This window comes from Scyliorhinus canicula, chromosome 7 (assembly GCF_902713615.1).
Source record: "Scyliorhinus canicula chromosome 7, sScyCan1.1, whole genome shotgun sequence".
In the NCBI taxonomy this organism is placed as follows: domain Eukaryota; kingdom Metazoa; phylum Chordata; class Chondrichthyes; order Carcharhiniformes; family Scyliorhinidae; genus Scyliorhinus; species Scyliorhinus canicula.
Window position 1 is genome coordinate 14,974,774 of NC_052152.1, and position 19,390 is coordinate 14,994,163.

At 45.4% G+C, this 19,390-nt stretch overlaps 1 protein-coding gene across 2 annotated transcripts in view; it reads right to left on the reverse strand.

The window, feature by feature from the left end:
* mrpl39 (mitochondrial ribosomal protein L39) overlaps positions 1-8,168 on the reverse strand; it is a 30,304-nt gene extending 22,136 nt beyond the window's left edge. The window contains exons 1-2 of one of the 2 annotated variants that reach the window (XM_038801393.1): positions 7,903-8,168; positions 4,303-4,509 (exon numbers count right to left, since the gene is read on the reverse strand). In XM_038801393.1, coding sequence (XP_038657321.1) covers positions 4,303-4,509; positions 7,903-7,945 — 250 coding nt within the window. In that variant the 5' untranslated portion in view covers positions 7,946-8,168. The remainder of the gene's footprint in view (positions 1-4,302; positions 4,510-7,902) is intronic. The other variant, XM_038801392.1, reaches the window with a different exon arrangement.
* Positions 8,169-19,390: the final 11,222 nt, after the last annotated feature.

The following is a 19,390-nucleotide window of genomic DNA, read 5'->3' on the forward strand; positions in this document are numbered from 1 at the left end:
CACCAAGCCCCCACACTGTGACCTCTGCTGTCTATACTGAACCCCCTTCTCTTCCACAACTAGATGACTCATGGCATCATTAGGTATGGAAACAGGTTGCAGATGTACAATGGCAATATTTGGCTCTATCTCTCCATCATCCTTGTCCCATTCACTCTTTGCTGTCAGACGAATGAGGGGTCTCACATTAAAAACCCATAAAATTCTAACAGGACTATGCAGGAAAGATGTTCCTGAAGGCAGGGGAATACAGAACCAGGTGTCACAATCTAAGGATATGGGGTAGACCATTTAGGACTGAATGAGGAGTAATTTCTTCACCCAGGGAGTGGTGAGCCTGTGGAATTCACGACCAGTCTGAGATAAGCCATAATTGCCTCCAATTGAGCAAAAAGACTGAAACAGTTGGCTTCAGCCCCGTCAAAATCTTAATTCCAAAGACAGCATGATGGTACAGTAGTTAGCATTGCTGCCTCACAGCACCGAGGACCCAGGTTCGATCCTGCTCTGGGTCACTGTCCGTGTGGAGTTTGCACATCCTCCCAGTGCCTGCGTGGGTCTCACACCCACAACTCAAAAGATGTGGCGGGTAGGTGGATTGGCCATGCTAAATTACCCCTAAATTGGAAAGATTTCTTTTTTTTAAATCTTCATTTTCTGGCCAATGATGTCAAGCCCCTCATCAACATTCTCCGACTCAACAAACTGGTTCACAACCTGTGACCTATTTAACATAGAGCTAATTTTAACCATCTCTACCTCCCCATAATAAAGAAACTTCCAGTATCCGTCCCCATAATAGAGACCACCTCTGATAGAAACAGAAAAAATTGGCAGGCCATTCGAGACACCTCTGTCATTCATTATGAACATGGGATCGTCCAACTCAGTAACTTGTTGCCACTTTCCCCATCCATATCCTTTGATCCCTTTAGCCCCAAGAACTACATCAAGCTCCTTCTTGAAAATTAACAATATTTTGGCCTCAACTGTTTACTATGGTCGCAAATTCCACAGGCTCACCACTCCCTGGATGAAGAAATTACTCCTCATTCATCCTAAATGGTTTATCCCATATCCTTAGACTGTGACACCTGGTTCTGCACTCCACTGCCATCAGGAACATCCTTCCTGCATAGTCCTGTTAGAATTTTATGGGTTTCTATGCAAGCCCCCTCATCCGTCTGAACTCCAGCGAATATAATCCTAACCAACTCAAACTCTCCTCATACGTCAGTCCCGCCATCCCAGGAGTCAGTCTGGTAAACCTTTGTTGCACTCCCATCCTTCCTCAGGCAAGACCAAAACTGCACACAATATTCCAGGTGTGGCCTCACCAAGGCCCTGTATAATTGCAGCAAGACATCCCGGATCCTGTACTCTAATCCTCTCACCAGGAAGGCCAACATACCATTTGCCTTCTACACCTGCATGCTTGCTTCAGTGACTGGTGTACAAGGACACGGGTCTTGTTGCACATTCCCAACTCCCAATGCATTGCCATTCAGATAATAATCTGCCTTCCTGTTTTTGCTACCAAAGTGGATAACCTCACTTTTATCCACATTACACTGCAGCTGCCATGCATTTGCCCACTCACTCAGCTTGTCCAAACCACACTGCTTCCACCTCACAGCTCACCCTCCCACCCAGCTTTGTGTCACCTGCAAATTCGGAGATATTAAATTCAGTTCCCTCAATTAATTCATTATTAATAGCTGGGGTCCTGGCACTGATCCTTGCTGTACCCCACTAGTTACTGCCTGCCACTTGGAAAAAGATCCATTTTTTCCTATTCTTTGTTTCCTTTTGTTGCCTACCAACCAGTTTTCTATCCAGTTCAACACACTACCACCAATCCTATGTGCTTTAATTTTACGCGCTAATCTCTTATGTGGGACCTTGTCAAAAGTCTTCTGAAAGTCCAAATAAACCACATCCACTGGCTCCCCCTCATCAACTCTACTAATTACATCCTCGAAGAATTCCAGTAGATTTGTCAAGCATGATTTCCCTTTTGTAAATCCATGCTGACTCTGTCCAATCCTGCCACTGTTTTCCTAGTGCTCTGCCATTGAAACTTTTAGAATGGAGGTCAGCATTTTCCCAACTACCGTCAGCTGGCGAGTTTATAATTCTAGGCACGCTACAGCCTTCCGGCCTGAACATCGAATTCAACAACTTCAGATGATCAGCCCCACCTCAAGCCATTTGTTTTCATTTCATTTTACCTGTCTTTTACCATTTCTTTCTTTATATACATTTAATTTTCCCCCCAATCTTATCCACCTTTCCCCTCTTTGTTCCCCCCTTCCCCTCCCCCCACATCTACAGTTCATCCTCTGATGTTAGTTTCTCTGCTGTTGGCCTTTCACATCTTTTGTTCTCTCTGGGGACTGCCATTAGCACTCTTTCCCCTTGGTTTCTGTGGCCATTAGCACCCGGGTTTCCCTGGGTTTCTGTGGATATGACTCATCTTTCATTCTCACTCCACAGTATAAATAGTTCCCACTTTCTCTGTCTGTTAGCTTTGACAAAGAGTCATCGGACTCGAAACATTAGCTCCTTTCTCTCCCTACAGATGCTGCCAGACCTGCTGAGATTTTCCAGCATTTTCTCTTTCGAGTTTATAATTCTGTTTTCTCTCTACCTCCCTTTTTAAATACTGGTGGTGCAATCCATCGGAACTGTTCCCAGAGTCTATAGAATTTTGGAGGATGACCACCAAAACATCCACTATGTCTAGGGCCAGTTCCTCAAGTACTCTAATGTAGCTTTTCAGGCCCTAGGGATTCATTGGCTCCCAATCCTATCACCTTCCCCAACACCATTTCTCCACTAATACTGATTTCCTTCAGTTCCTCCCTCTCCTACATCCGGTATTCCTCAACATTTCTGGTACGTTATTCATGTCCTCCTTTGTGAAGACAGAATTTAATACCCCTATTTTGACTGTAAGGGACCTACATTTGTTTTCACAAACGTTATCACTTCACTTACCTGTAGGACCTTATACAGACAGGTTTTATGATCCCCACAAGCTTACTCTCACACTCTATTATCCTCATCTTAATCAATGCCTTTGTCTGCTGTTTTATTGGGCCTATTAAATGCCTTGGATCTAATACCATCTCCAATTTCCCTTGACAGCCATGGTTTGGCCATCTTTCCTATTTTATTTTTCCGCCAGGCAGGAATGGAAAATCGTTGCCATTCACCCCATGCACTTTGAATGTTTGCCATTGCCTAACCACCATCATCGCGTCAGGTAATGTTCCCCAATCCATCATTGCCAACTCGCGCCTCACACATTCATAGTTTCCGTTATTAAGATTCAGCACCCTAGTCTCAGAATTAACTACATGCTCTCCTTCTTGCTCAACCCAAGGGGCCTTGCACAATTAGATTGCCAATTATTCCTTTCTCATACCACAGTACTCAGTCCAGGATGGCCTGTTCTCTAGCTGGTTGCCTGCCCAGGTGTAACTTGTCCAGTATGTACTGATCTCACCCAACTAGAACTGGTCCCAACATCCCAGGAATCTGAAACCCTCTCCCACGCACCATCTCTTCAGCCTCGTATTAATTTGATATATCCTGTTATTTCTGCTCTGACTAGCATGTGGCATTAGTAGTAACCTGAGATCATTAGCTTTGAGCTCCTACTTTTCAACTTATTTTTCGACTCCATATATTCTTTTAGGACCTCATCCCTTTTTTTTTACTCATGTCGTTTGTATCAATGTGTATCACGACCACTGGCGGTTCAGCCTCCGCCTCCAGAATGTCCTGTAGCTGCTCTGGAGTGCCCCTCTCACACTCCACTCCGCCTGCCGCTGGTTGCCTGTCCCGGTATCCCCCTTCAGCTGCCGCTGGATGCCTACCCAGGCAGCCCCCTCTCATGTCCGCTCCCGTAACAGAGGCCGCCTCTCATGCCCGCCCCATAATAACAATTGTTTACTTCCATTTTCATAGCATTGCCCACCTACAATATCAGCTGGTAAGACTCTCATCAATGCATTATCACCTTCAGTCTTGATTATTCCAATGCACTCCCGAGTGGATCTTATCCTGCACTCCCTGTAAACATCAGCATATTTAAAACTCTCTGTTCAACCACTATCTCATAACAAATTCTGCTCAACTATCACGCATCTCCTAGCCGACCTGCGTTCCATGCCTCCAATATAAAATTCACATCATTTCATTTAAATTAATGACCCCGCCGCTCCCTCTCTGCAACAACGTAGTGGGAACTCTCAAAGCGTAAACTGCTTACTAATTTATCGAGCACCTACTTACGCATGGCACAGTTGAAGGGTGTGGAAAGGCCCTTGTTCATGATGAAGACTGTTCCAGTATCAGGTGCTCCCACATGTTTAACTTCAATTTTCTCAATCCGTGGGACCAAGGCTCGCTGTCTAACTTTCTCCTGGTCAAACAGCTCACTACGTCTCAGTAGCCGCTCCGTGCTCACCAAGTGCGATTCTGCAGACGTCGAAAGAAATTCTAGAGAGGAAAACAACATAAAAGGCTCGTCACTGAAGCCTACAGCATAGAGAGAGGTCATATGTTCCATCAGGGGTCATCCAATTAGTTCCACTCTCTCACTCATTCCCCCCTGCAAATTCCTCCTCTCCAAGTACATTTCCAATTCTCCTTTGAAAGTTCCTACTAAATATGCTTCTACCACCCTACCAAGCAGTGCATTCCAGTGCTTAAAAAGGACTCATCTCCCCACTGGTTCTTTTGCCAATTATCTTAAAGTTGTACTCTCTCGTTTCTAAGCAGCGAGAACAGCTTTTCACCATTTACCAACTATCAAAAGGGCCACCCTTTTATTGCCATGGCCTCCTCACTGTTACATTAAATGGGGTAAATCAGGAACAGAATGGGTTAAATGCAAGGAAAATTACTTTCTACATTGTCACATCAAGATTTGTAGTGCAACAGGAGAAATGGCCACAGAATTCTCTGGCTACCTTCCCAATGTTAACCACAACTCAGGAAAGAAACCCCTACAGCACCAGAATGCACAATTTAAAATTACACCTGCATGGCCTCGTTCAATTAACTCCCACTCCCTGGCCTTACTTTTCCATCCCCATTATATAAATTCACATTTTGACATTTAATTTGGAAGTTGTCTATGTAGACTTGTCACACTAAAATTACACAATCTGCCTGCAGCGGCCCTACAACAGCTGCACTAGCAGGAAGGTGTAACGGCTACAAAGGAAACAGAGATTCAATTAAACAGGAAAAGCAGGTTAATGACAAATGTCAGGTCCGGACACACTAGAAAACCAGACAGAGTAAGCAGAGTGCAGGGAGAAATATCAGCAGGCAACATCAAATGAAAAAAATCTTTTAGAAAGATATAAAGACTAATGGTGGGAACGTGTAGGGACAAGAATGTAAACCGCTTGAGGAGGCAGAATATACAATGGAGATACTGAAGCACTGCTTTGTATCTATACGCACAAAAGAAAAGTATGATTTAATGTCATGGTAGGAGCGAAGTAGTTATATTAGATAGCATCTTTTAATTTATTTTTATCCAACGTAGGTTGTTACCATTCAAACTTCATAAGTCATCTTGTCGAAATGGGATGCATCCAAGGTTGCTGAAAGCAGTTGAGATGGAAGTCAGATGCTTCAACCACAATCTTTCAGTCTTCCTTAGGTATGGGAGTGATGCCAGAGGACTGGAGAATTGCAAATGTTATACTCCTTTTCAAATATAGGAGGTACGTTAGCCAGTCAGTTTGACATGAGCGATGGGTGAAATAATCGACATAGACACCAGCGTCGACAAAATTAACTCTCCTTTAGAGAAGTATCAGTTAACATGGTTTGAGAAAGGCAAATTGTGCTTGAGAAACCTGACTGAATTTCTTTGATGAAATAATAGAGTGGGTTGATGAAGGTATTGCATTTGATGATGTACCACATTGCGGATTTATTTGAAAAAAGCAAATGCGGTGGAGTAAAGAGTGATACGTTGATTATGTAATTGACTATGGGACTGGAGGCACAGATTTGGCAAGGTTAGGTGGTTTCCTAACAGGATGAAGTAATGCAGTGGGATGCCCAGGGCCTTTATTATGACCATTGCTTTTGTTGTTATGTAAAAGTAGCCCAGAGTTGGGTATAGGAACTCCAGTTCAAAGTTTGTGGATGAGATAAAATTTGTCAACATAAAAAAGTGTGGAGAATTGGAGCAAACTTCAGAACGCAGACAGGGTGGGCAAACCAACTTAATGGGGATAAATTTAAGGTAATGTACTTTTGGAGGTAAAACATGGAGAACCAGTCTGACAACCATGATGTGCATTTATAGAGCACCTTCAACAAACCATCCAAAGTCACTTTACAGGGGTGTACACCAGGTGACGCATAGAGATATTAGAACAGGTAACAAAGAATAGGTAGTTTAAATAGCAGCTTATAGGAGGCGAGATGGAGATGCTAAGTGCCCCCTCCAGAGGTTAGGGCCCAGGCAGCTCAAGACACAGTTGCCAATAGCGTAGCAATTAATATCAGGGATGTGGAAGACACCAGAACCGGAGGAGCTCAGAGGTCTTGGAATGTTGTAGGACAAGGTTACAAAGATAGGAATAATCTTAGCATTACAATTTTGAGGGAGCTGCAAGAGGGACCTGGGTGTGCAGATTAACAAATCTTTAAAGATAATAGGGCAAGTTGATAAGGCAGTTAAAAAAACCTGTTTAGCTTGATAAACAGGGCACCAAATATAAAAACTAGGAAGTTATCCTAAACTGTTAGAAAGTTTACTCAGTTGGATTATTGAGTACAATTCTGGGCAACACATTTCAAGGCAGTTGTCAAGGCCTTGGGTGAATACAAAAATGATTTATTAACGTGATACTGAGGGGCAGGGAATTGTTAGGTGTAGATTGTCGATCGGCACGGTTAGCACAGTTGCTTCTCAGCACCAGGTTCGATTCCTGGCTTGGGTCACTGTCTGTGTGGGTTTCCTCCCGGTGCTCCGGTTTCCTCCCACAAGTCCCGAAAGACGTGCTGTTAGGTAATTTGGACATTCTGAATTTTTCCTCTGTGTACCCGAACAGGCACCAGAATGTGATGACATGGGGCTTTTCTCAGTAACTTCATTGCAGTGTTAATGTAAGCCTACTTGTGACAATAAAGATTATTATCGATGGATAGGAGGCTGGGATGATTCTCCTTAAAGCAGAACAGGTTAGGAGAGGCCTAATTGAGTATTATGAAAATTATATTGCGTGTATTAATAGTTTCTCCCTACTTGCTCATTTGTTCCCCTCAAGCAAGAGGGTCAATTCCAGAGGTCAGGTTTAAATAATCAGCAGAAGAACTGGATGGATGAGGAGACTCTTTCCACATTGTGCGGTTATGACCTGAAATACACTTGAAAGATCAGTGCAAACGATTTCCTTGAGAACTTTCAAGAAGCAACTTGGTCCGCAGCACCGGCTGAGCACCGCCTTCTCAACCTTGCCCCTCACCGGAGGTGTGGTGATCTTCAAGTTAAATAATCACTGCCAGTCTGCTCTCGCCCTCAAAGGGTTTATAGCAGGCTATGGTCATCTGGGACTAAGGCAACTTTACCTTACCTGAAGGGAACTAAGTTTAGAGGGTCGAGGGAAAAAGAGAAAGACACTATAGAACAGAACTAAATTGGACAGCTCTTTGAAAGAACTGGCAGGGGCAGATCTCCACCTGTTTCTATGATTGTTCTGTTTTGTGGATTATGTTGTGGGATAGATTTTTCGCACGCCGATTGCATCGTACTGCACATCATAGCTGGCACCGCACATTACAGATTGAATTGCCTTTGGTGGTTTGTCTAAAGCGTCAGCAGGATAGAACAGCAGGCGGAACCGAATGTCAGATACTCACTATCACACGGACCCAAAACCCGACGAACGCAACGGGCAGTCATGGTGATGAAGTTGGGGGAAGGGCAACGCCAATTACCACCCACCGATTCTCGTAACAGACACACAATAATATTAGCGGCGGACCGCGATAAAAAAAAACAACACAAGATGCCGCGACCAAACCGCACGTCTGTCACCGGCCGAGCTGACGGCGGGAAACGTTGTTTAACCCCCCCGGCCTTTCACGTCGGCCTGGCTAGCGCGGCGACTAACGTCATGTGGACGTAGACGTGCGGCTGACGTCACGAGGACCGCCCATTGTGCATGTCCCGCTCCCTCTGGGCGGGGCCTATTAGCCCTGACAGTATCATTCAACTCAGCTTCAATCAACAGGGAGATTATAGACTTCCTTTGGAAGTAAATCTTACCCCCCCCCCCCCCCCTCCTCCTCCTCCACCCGCATCTCCTGAATGTATAATTTGAAATAAGGCCACACCAAAGGTGAACCCACCAATGAAAGATCAGTCAGTTTTACATTGGTGGTGGTGAAGCTTCTCAAAATGTTAATTCAGGGCAAAAATTGATAGTCACTCGGGCACATGTGGGTTAATTATGGAAAGCCAGCACGAATATGTCAAGGGAAAACCATGTTTAACAAACTTACTTCAGTTTTTCGATGAGGTAACAGGTTAGACTTAGAGCCATCGAGGTCTACAGCACAGAAGCACTTTGTCCCATCACTTCTGCACTGGTCAAAAACAGCCACCAAAGTACTCTAATCCTGTTTTTCAGCACTTGGCCCATAGCCTTGTTTGCCTTGGCATCGCAAAGCACATCTAAATACTTCCTAAATGTTATCAGCATCTCTGCCTCCATCACCCTTTCTGGCACCCTTTGGGTGAAAAAGCTTAACCTCACTTTCCCTCTAAACCTCCTGCCTCTTACCATAAACCTATGCTCCCTGGTCATTTATCCCTCTACCAAGGGGAAAAAAATATTCCGGTCTACTCCATCTATGCCCCTCATAATTTTATATATCTCAATCATGTTTCAACTCAGCCTCCTCTGCTCCAAGAAAATCAACCCAAATCTATCCAATCTCTGTTCATAACTAAAAATCTCCAGCCCAGGAAATATCCTGGCAAATCACTTCTGCACCCTTTTCAGTACTATTGCATCCTTTCTATAATGTGGATTCCAGAACTGCACACAAACTCTAGTTATGGCCTAACCAATGTTTTATACAGTTCCAGCATAAGTTCTCCGCTCTTAAACTTTATGTATCAGCTAATAAAGGCAATTATGCCATCTGCTTTCTTAACCAATTCATCCACATGCCTTGATACCGGAAGGGTCCAGTGTACATGCACACCAAGGTCCCTCTGATCCTCGGTGCTTCCCAACATCCTGCCATTCATCATGTATTGCCTGGCCTTGTTTATCCTGCCTAAGTGCATCACCTCACCCTTATCCAGATTGAATTCCATTTGCCACTCATCAGCCCATCTGGCCAGCCCATCTACATCCTCCTGTAATGTAAGACTATCCTCACTATTTATCACCCTACAAATTTTTGTATCATCCGCAAACGTACTGATCAACTCTCCCACATTGAAGTCAATCATTTATATAAACCACAAACAGCAAGGGCCCCAACACTGATCCATAGGGGACCCCACTGGCCACTCGTTTCCACTCGAACATCACCCTCTGATTCCTGCCACTCAGCCAATTCTGGATCCAATATGCCAAATTTCTTTGGACTCCATGGGTTTTTATCTTCGCTATCAGTCTCCCATGTGAGACCGTCAAAAACCTTGCTGAAGGTCAAGGAGACTTTGTCAAATGTATTTTCCTCACCTCCACACCTGGTTACCTCTTTGAAAACATCAATCACGTTGATCAGATATGACCTCCTCATGACAAAATCACACTGACTGTTCTTGATTAATCTCTGCCTCTCCAAATGCAGTTTAATAGCTTATTGTCACAAGTAGGCTTCAATGAAGTTACTGTGAAAAGCCCCTAGTCGCCACATTCCGGCGCCTGTTCGGGGAGGCCAGTCCGGGAACTGAATCCACGCTGCTGGCATTATTTTGCATTGCAAGCCAGCTATTTAGCCCACTGTGTTAAACCAGCCCCTGATTAATTCTGCCTCTCACAATTGCTTTTAGTAGTTTCCCCACCATTGAGATTAGACTGACTGGCCTGGAGTTTCGTGGTTTATCCCTGCCTCCATTCTTGAATAAAGGTACCACATTGACTATCCTCCAATCCTCCGGCACCTCTCCTGTGGCCTGAGAGGAATTGAAAATTATTGCCAACACCCCTGCTATTTCTTCCCTTGCTTCACTCAGTAGCCTGGGATATATTTCATCCAGCACTGGGGATTTATCTACTTTTAAGCCTGCCAGATCACTCAGAACCTCCTCTCTGTCTATGTTATTTTCTTTAATATTATTACAGTCATTCTCTCCGATTTCTGTACCCACACCCTCCCTCTCATCAGTGCACACCAACAAATGTATTCATTTAGAACCCTACCTACGTCCTCTGGCTCCACACACAAATTACCACTGTGGTTCACAATGGACCCTACTCTTTCTCTAGTTATCCTTTTGCCCTCAATGCACTTGTAAAGCAATTTAGGATTTTCCTTTATTTTACACACCAGTTTACCTAAAATTAAGTGCAGGACCACCCCTTCTCTTGTAGGATTTTCTCCATACTGGCTTAAAGCGTTCTCATGGATGCATTTTAAGAATTCCACTCCCTCTAAATCTTTCACACTATGACTACCCCAGTTAATATTGGGGAAGTTTAAATCCCCCACTATCATTACTTTTTTACTTTTACACTTCTCTGAAATTTGTCTATATATCTGCTCTGTTCATGTCCTTTTTTTTGTTCTCCTAATTTCCTTTTTAAATTCCCTCTTGCATATCTATTCACCTCTACGGGCTTCTATTTTGAGCCCTCGATATCTGCCATCAAGATTCCCTTTTTCTTTTTATCCAATGTTGTATATCCCTTGATATCCAGGATTCACTGGATTTGTTGGTCGCAACTTTTCTCTTTATTGGAACATGTTGGCCCTGTACTCGATCTATTTTCTTCTTGAATGTGTCCTCTATTCTGTCACAGATTTACCTAAAAGTGTCTGCGCCTAGTCCACTCTGTCCAAAACAGCCCAAATCATATCTGCACCCAAATACCCCACTATCATTACTTTTTTACTTTTACACTTCTCTGAAATTTGTCTACATATCTGCTCTTCTATTTCTCTTGGACAGTTAATGGGGCTATAGAACACTCCCAGCAATGTGATTGATCCTTTTTTATTTTTAAATTCTATCCATATGGGTTCATTTGAAGAGCCTTTTTAGATGTCATCCATCCTTACTGCTGCAGTTGATTCCCTGATCAAAACTGTGACACCCCCTCCTCTTTTACCTCCTTCCCTGTCTCACCTGAGGATCCTATATCCTGGAATATTGAGCTGCCAATCCTGCCCCTCTCTCAGCCATGTCTCAGTGATAGCAATGATGTAATTCCCCCATGTTTTAATTTGTTCCCTTAACTCATGTGCCTTGTTCGCAGACTTCTTGCATTAAAATAAATACTATCCAATCTTGCCAAACTCCCTTGTGACTTAACTGGCCCATAACTCTATGCCTTTCTGAATCACTTGCTTTCTCTTCTAATTTTGGCTGTGCATCTACCCCTGCTGGTCTTTGTAGGTGATGTTTTCTCCAAAAGAAAGGTATTGCATACCATCGGTTGCTTTGGATTGTTTAGGATCGACCTTCAGTTAGAACTCTCAGGCTGTAAGATTTCCTCCAGAGTCACCTTCACTTCCATTGACCTGGGCTTTCACAGAGAAGATTCCCCTCAGGTCTGTGCAATTCTAACTTGTGTCCACCAGATGGGCTACCCGCCTTACTGAGTCAATCAAAAATTCTTAATATGAGAATTTACAAGAGGGTTTTTAAACCATTGGCCTTGCCTGCAGCTGCTGCTGGATTGACCTTCCTTTGCTCCACTGAATGTAGAGAGAGAAAGGTCTTTACTTTGCACCTTCAGATAGAGACCTATCAGAACTGAGAGATAAGGACTCGTACTTGCCAGCTTCTTGATCCAACCGAAAACTAACTTGGAAAACAATCTCACATAGAATATCTCCCAGCTCAGCTGAGGAGAAAACTGAGCTTCCTACTGGGGGTTTTGAGAGAGATCCACCCCTTTCAGGGAGCGAGAACTTACAACCTTCTTCACCTCTACCCCAAAAATGAAGCTAAAACCTGAGAACCAGCCTGCCTTTCTTTGCAGAACTTTCTGGAAGCTTCTGAAGGGCTTCACCAATTACAATCGAGAATCGAACAAAAACCGGAATTTCTGAAGAGTTGATTGGCTTCTAGCCAAGTACATCAAAATGATATCGCTGGACTATGCCACACAGCACACTGCACGGAGGGGAATCCCCTTGGGCCAGTTCACATAGCAGCTTGCAGCGAGGAGGGCGTGTTCAAAAGTCTGTAGTTTAAAAGCAGCCAGCAAAACAGGAATTAAAAAGGGCACAAGAATTAGATAAGGATTTAAAAGAAGTTCCTTACAAGCACTAGCAAACCTCCCGACAAGGGCGCTGGTCCTATTTTGATTCAGGTGCAACCCATCCACCTTGATCAGGTCCCACCATCTCCAAAACCGGTCCCAATGTCTCAGAAATCTAAAGTCCTCCCTCCTGTACCTTCTCCCTAGGAACACATTCATCTGGACTAGCCTCCTATTTTTACACTCGTTAGCACGTGGCACTGGAAATAATCCAAAGACTTGGGTTCTGTTTTTTAACCTACTTCCTAGCTCCCTAAATTCGCTTGGAAGAACTCATCCCTTTTTCTATCTGTATCATTGGTACATAGGAACATAGGAATATGGAACAGAAGGAGGTAATTCAGGCCTTCGAGCCTGCTCCACCATTCAATCAGATCATGGTTGATCTCTTCCTGTTGATACCTGTTGATACCAATATGTACCATGATATCTGTCTGTTAGTCCTCCCCCTTCAGAATGGAAACATCAGCTGCCCCTGGTGACCACATGTGCAGGAACTGCAGTTACTAACTAACCACATTGTGTTGTCCGCAAACTTACTAATCGGACCTGCTACATTTTCCTCCAAACCATTTAGATATGCGACAAACAACAAAGGTCCCACCATTGATCCCTGCGGAACACCACGAGTCACAGCTTTCCATTCAGAAAAGTACCCTTCCACCGCTACTTTCTGTCTTCTATGATCAAGCCAGTTCTGCATCCATCTTGTCAGCTCATCTCTGATTCCGTGTGATTTCACCTTTTGTACAATCTGCCATGAGGGACCTTGTCAAAGGCTTTACTAAAATCCATGTCGGCAACATCCACTGCCCTTCCTTTATCAATCATCTTCGTCACTTCCCTAAGAATCTTTTCCAATAATTTCCCTACTCCTGACGTAAGGTTGACCGGCCTATAATTTCCTGGATTATCCCTACTACCCTTCTTAAACAAAGGAACAACATTGGTTATTCTCCAGTTCTCTGGGGCACGTGAGGATACAAAAATTTCTGTCAAGGCCCCGTCATTTCCTCTCTTGCCTCCCTCAGTATTCTGGAGTAGATCCCATCAGGCCCTAGGGACTTATCTACATTAATGCTTTTTAAGATGTACAACACCTGCTCCTTTATGATATTGACATGATCCCCAGAATACCTACACATGCTCCCTAGACTCATCGTCCACCAAGTCCTTCTCTTCGATGAATACTGATGCAAAGTACTCATTTAGTGCCTCACCCATTTCCTCTGCTCCACGCATAGATTCCTTCCTCTGTCCTTGAGTGGGCCAACCCTTTCCGTGGCTACCTTCTTGCCCTTTATGTATGTATACCATGCCTTGGAATTCTCCTTAATCCTGGTTGCCAAGGACTTTTCATGACCCCTTTTAGCCCTCCTAACTTCTTGCAAAAGTTTCTTCCTACTTTCTTTATACACTTCAAGGGTTTTGTCTGTTCTCAGCCTTCTAGACCTCATGAATGCTTCCTTTTTATTTTTGACTGGGCTCACAATATCTCCCGTTATCCAAGGTTCTCAAAACTTGTCATACTTATCCTTCATCTTCACAGGAACATGCCAGACCTGAATTCTAATTAACTGACATTTAAAAGACTCCCACATGTCAGATGTTGATTTACCCTCAAACAGCCACCCCCGTTTTAATTCCTCAATAATATTGTCATAATTAGCCTTCCCCCAATTTCATACCTTCACCCAAGAACTATTCTTATCTTTATTCACAAGTATCTTAAAACTTACGGAATTATGGTCACTGTTCCTGAAATGCTCCCCTATTGAAACTTCGATCACCATGCTGGGCTCATTCTCCAATACCTGGTCCAGGATGGCCCCTTACCAAGTTTGACTATTTACATATTGTTTCAAGAAACCCTCCTGAATGGTCCTTACAAATTCTGCCCCACCCAAGCCTCTAGCACTAAGTGAATCCCAATCACTATCGGGGAAGTTAAATCCACTGCCCTTCTTTTATCAATCATCTTTAACAACCCTGTTGCTTTTACATCTTTCCAAAATCTGTCTACATATCTGCTCCTCTATCTCCCGCTGGCTGTTGGGAGGTCTGTAGTAAACCCCCAACATTGTTCCAGGGCTCCCAGGGTCCCAGGTTCGATTCCCGGCTGGGTCACTGTCTGTGTGGAGTCTGCACGTCCTCCCCGTGTGTGCGTGGGTTTCCTCCAGGTGCTCCGGTTTCCTCCCACAGTCCAAAGATGTGCGGGTTAGGTGGATTGGCCATGCTAAAATTGCCCGTAGTGTAAGGTTAATGGGGGGATTGTTTGGTTACGGGTATAGGGTGGATACGTGGGTTTGAGAAGGGTGATCATTGCTCGGCACAACATCGAGGGCCGAAGGGCCTGTTCTGTGCTGTACTGTTCTATGTTCTATGTTCTATTGTGACTGCACTCTTCCCATTCCTGAGCTCTACCCATATTGCCTCGCTGCATGAGCCCTCTGAGATGTCCTCCCGCAGTACAGTTGTGATATTCTCCCTAACCAGTAGTACAACTCCCCCACCCCTTTTACTCCTGCTCTATCCCCCCTGAAGCATCTACATTTTGGAACATTTAGCTGCCAATCCTGTCCCTCTATCAACCAATCCTGTCCCTCTATCAACCAAGTTTCCAAAATAGCAACAGCATCATAGTTCCAAGTGCTAATCCAATATCTAAGTTCATCTGCCTTACCTGTTATACTCCTCGCATTGAAACAAATGCACTTCAGACCACCAGTTCCACTGTGTTCAGCAACTTCTCCCTGTCTGCTCTTCCTCTTAGTCTTACTGGCCTTAGTGTCTTTCTGGCCTTAGCATATGGCATGCTCGCCTTCATTGGCTGGGGCATTGAGTATAAAAATTGGCAAGTCATGTTGCAGCTGTACAGAACCTTAATTCGGCCACACTTGGAGTATAGTGTTCAATTCTGATCGCCACACTACCAGAAGGATGTGGAGCTTTAGAGAGGGTGCAGAAGAGATTTACCAGGATGTTGCCTGGTATGGAGGGCATTAGCTATGAGGAGATTGAATAAACATGGTTTGTTCTCACTGGAATGGCGGAGGGTTGAGGGGGCGACCTAATAGAGGTCTACAAAATTATGAGGGGCATAGACAGGGTGGATAGTCAGAGACTTTTTCCAAGGGTAGAGGGGTCAATTCCTAGGGGGCATTGGTTTAAGGTGCGAGGGGCAAGGTTTAGAGGAGATGTACGAGGCAGGCTTTTCACACAGAGAGTAGTGGGTGCCTGGAACCCGCTGCCGAAGGAGGTGGTGGAAGCAGGGACGATAGTGACATTGAAGGGGCACCTTGACAAATACATGAATAGGATGGGAATAGAGGGATACGGACCCCGGAAGTGTAGAAGATTTTAGTTTAGACGGGCAGCATGGTCGGCACAGGCTTGGAGGGCTGAAGGGCCTGATCCTGTGCTGTACTTTTCTTTCTTTCTTCTTTCTTTCTACTCCAGTTCTTTAGCCATGTGTTTAGCTGCACTATCCTCCTGTTCCCAGCCTCACTGGCATATGGCACAGGGAGTAATCCCAAGATTACAACCCTCGAGGTCCTGTTTTTTAACTTCCTACCAAACTCCCTGAACTCCTGCTGCGGGGCCCCGTCCTCTTCCTGCCTGTGTCATTAGTACCAATGTGTACTACGACCTCTGGCTGTTCACCCTCTCCGTTCAGAATGCCCCATGCCCATTCAGAGACATCCTCAACCCTGGCACCAGGGAGACAACACACCCTCTTGGAGTCTCTTTCACGGCCCCTGACTTTACCTTAAATCTGTGCTTCCCATTTTTATTCTTGTTACAAGTTGGGAATAGTTTTCCTTCTTACTCTGTTCAGACCGGCATGATTTTGAAAACCTCCATCAAACCTTTTCGAAGGAAAACAATCCCAATCTTTCTGTCTTCATAACTGAAGTTCCTCACCCCTGGAATCATTCATGTGAATCTTTTCTGCACTGTCTCCAATGCCTTTGCAAGTGTGGAATCTGGAACTGGACACAGTTTTTGGTTTTTAGAAATCTACTAAAGAGATGTGGGCATCACTCACTAGGCCAACATTTATTGCACATCCCTAATTGCCCTTGAAGGTGGTGGTGAGCTGCCTTCTTGTGGTGTAGGTACACCCACAATGCTGTTAGGGAGGGGGTTCCAGGATTTTGACCACACGAAGGAATGGAGATATATTTCCCAAGTCAGGATGGTGAATGGCTTGAAGGGAACCTCCAGGTGGTGGGGTTCCCATGCACCGGCTGCCCTTCTAGATGGTAATGGTTGTGGGTTTGGAAGGTGCTGTCTCAGGAATCTTGGTGGGTTCCAGCAATACTCTAGTTGAGGCTAAACCAGTGTTTTTTTACAACTTTAATGTAACTTCCTTGCTCTTGTATAAAAGCAAAATACTGCAGATGTGGAAATCTGAAATAAAAACTGAAAGTGCTGGAAAAACCCAGCATCTATGGAGAGGAAAACAGAGCTAACATTTTGAATCCAATATGACTCTTCTTCGGAACTCCTTTCTATTACACTCTATTCTCCTTTTAATCAATCTAGGATTCTGTATGCTTTATTAACTGCTCTCTTAACCTGTTCTGCCACCTTCAATGACAAATGCACATTTGCACAAAGGTCCCTCTGCACCTGCAACTCCTTCAGAAATGTATCCTCTATATTGTCTCTCCATGTTCTTCCTACCAAAACGAATCAATTCACTGCCACTAGTCTGCCCAATCCACCAACTTATCTCATTCCCTTTTGCAGTTCAACACGATCCTCCTCAATCTTAACAATGCTTCCATGTTTCGAACTTTTGTGAGGGCCACGAAGAATCCAGCACGAGTTTTCAGGATACAAAGAAATAACATTTATTTACAATAACATATATATATACAACAGTAGCAACTTCCCTTGCTGCTCACTCCTCTCTCTCTGCTGGTTCCAAACTGGCCAGCTCTATTTATGCCGGGAGTCTGCTAATGATTTCTCTCCCCCCCCCCCCCCCCCCCCCCGTCATTGGGGAAGCTCATACTCCCAGAGGATTGTGGGATTGTCATTAGTCCCCAGCCAGTGGTAAGCAGGCAGATTATAACATCCCTCCCCCCCAAAGTCCAAGGAATCCAGCGAAGACCCTGGCGAAGGAGGGCGTCGGACTCGTTTTGCCGCAGGCCGGACACCATTTGCACAAGGCGCTGGATCGGGCGGCGTGTAACGAGATGGAGACCGGCGCTTCCGTGATGAACGGCGTAACGGTTGTACATCCACGGCCCGTGGGCCCGAGGATTCCCCCTCTGAGACATCCTGTGTCTCCATCTCGGCGTCGGAGTCTGCTGCCTCCGTCATCTCGGCATCTCTATCTCCACGCGGTTCTGCCACGACCTGCGCAGGATTTGAGTGCGGCACCAGAGGAAGATTGTGAGAAATACTTTCCATTGTGCCTGGTCTCTGCGGCTGTAGGAATGAACTCCAGGGGCGGGGAATCTTTGGAAGGGATGGTCTTCTGGACCGAACGTGGTCCACATGTTTGCGCTGGAGATGACCCTGGGCTTGTACCTGGTAAGAGATAGGGTCCGTTTGGCGAAAGATTACGCCAGGGACTCACTGGGCACCACCAGCAAAATTCCGAACGAACACTGGGTCACCGGGCGTAAACTGTCGAATCGGCCGATGCCGAGAAAAACCATGTTCCTGCCGTTCTTGTGTGCGGCGTATGTTTGCGCCAATGTCCAGGAAAACCATGCTAAGGCGGGTGCGATGTCTCCGGCCCATTAGGAGTTCTGTGGGAGATACCCCAGTCACCGCATGGGGGGTGGTCCTATATGAAAACAAAAACCGAGCCAGTCTTGTTTCCATTGACCCGGAAGACTGCTTCTTTAGGCCTCGTTTGAATGTCTGCACTGCGCGCTCCGCCAACCCACTTGAAGCCGGGTGGTAAGGGGCAGTGCGGATGGCGTATGCCGTTCATCTTCATGAACCTTGCAAACTTTTCACTTGTGAACGGATTGCCGTTGTCCATGACCAGCACCTCGGGGAGGTCATGCGTGTGAAAGACAAATGCATCTTCTCGATTGTTGCGCAGGATGTTGTGCCCACCATCTTATGCACCTCTAGCCATTTAGACTGGGCGTCGATTAATAGCAGGAACATGGATCCATGAAAAGGGCCGGCGAAATCCGCATGCAGCGTGCCCAAGGCCGCCCTGGCCATTCCCAGTGATGTAGGGGCGCAGCCGGCGGAAGCTTCTGATGCTCCTGGCAAATGGAGCAGTTTTTGGTCACCTTCTCAATGTCGGTGTCGAGGCCTGGCCACCAGACATAACTCCGGGCCAACATTTTAATTTTGGTCACACCTGGATGCCCATTGTGCAAGTCTCTCAGTATCAGCTCCTGTCCTTTTTCCGGGACAATCACAGCCGTCCCCCACAAAAGGATGCCGTCTTCCATGTTGAATTTGGACAGCTTAGAGGAAAATGCCCGCAACTTGCCTGGGAGCTGTCTATGCTGCCCACCATACAAGACTATGTGCCGAACCTTTGACAGGACTGGCTCCGTCTGGGTCCACTCACGGATCTGTGATGCCGTGACAGGCAAGGTGTCCATAAAATGTAGGGTTGCAACCACCTCACCGGTCGTGGGGGTCGACATGGGGCCAGTCGATAAAGGCAATCGGCTCAGTGCGTCGGCATTCCCTATCTGGGTTCCTGGTTTGTGCTCCAGAGAATACTCGCGTGCAGCGAGCAACAAACCCCGGCGTTGGATCCGTGCGGAAGCAATGGGCGGTATTGGCTTATCCTCTCTGAAAAGCCCCAGCAGAGGCTTATGATCAGTCACGATAGTGAAGTGGCGGCCATATACGTACTGGTGGAAACGTTTCACCGCAAAGACCATTGCCAGCCCTCCTTCTCG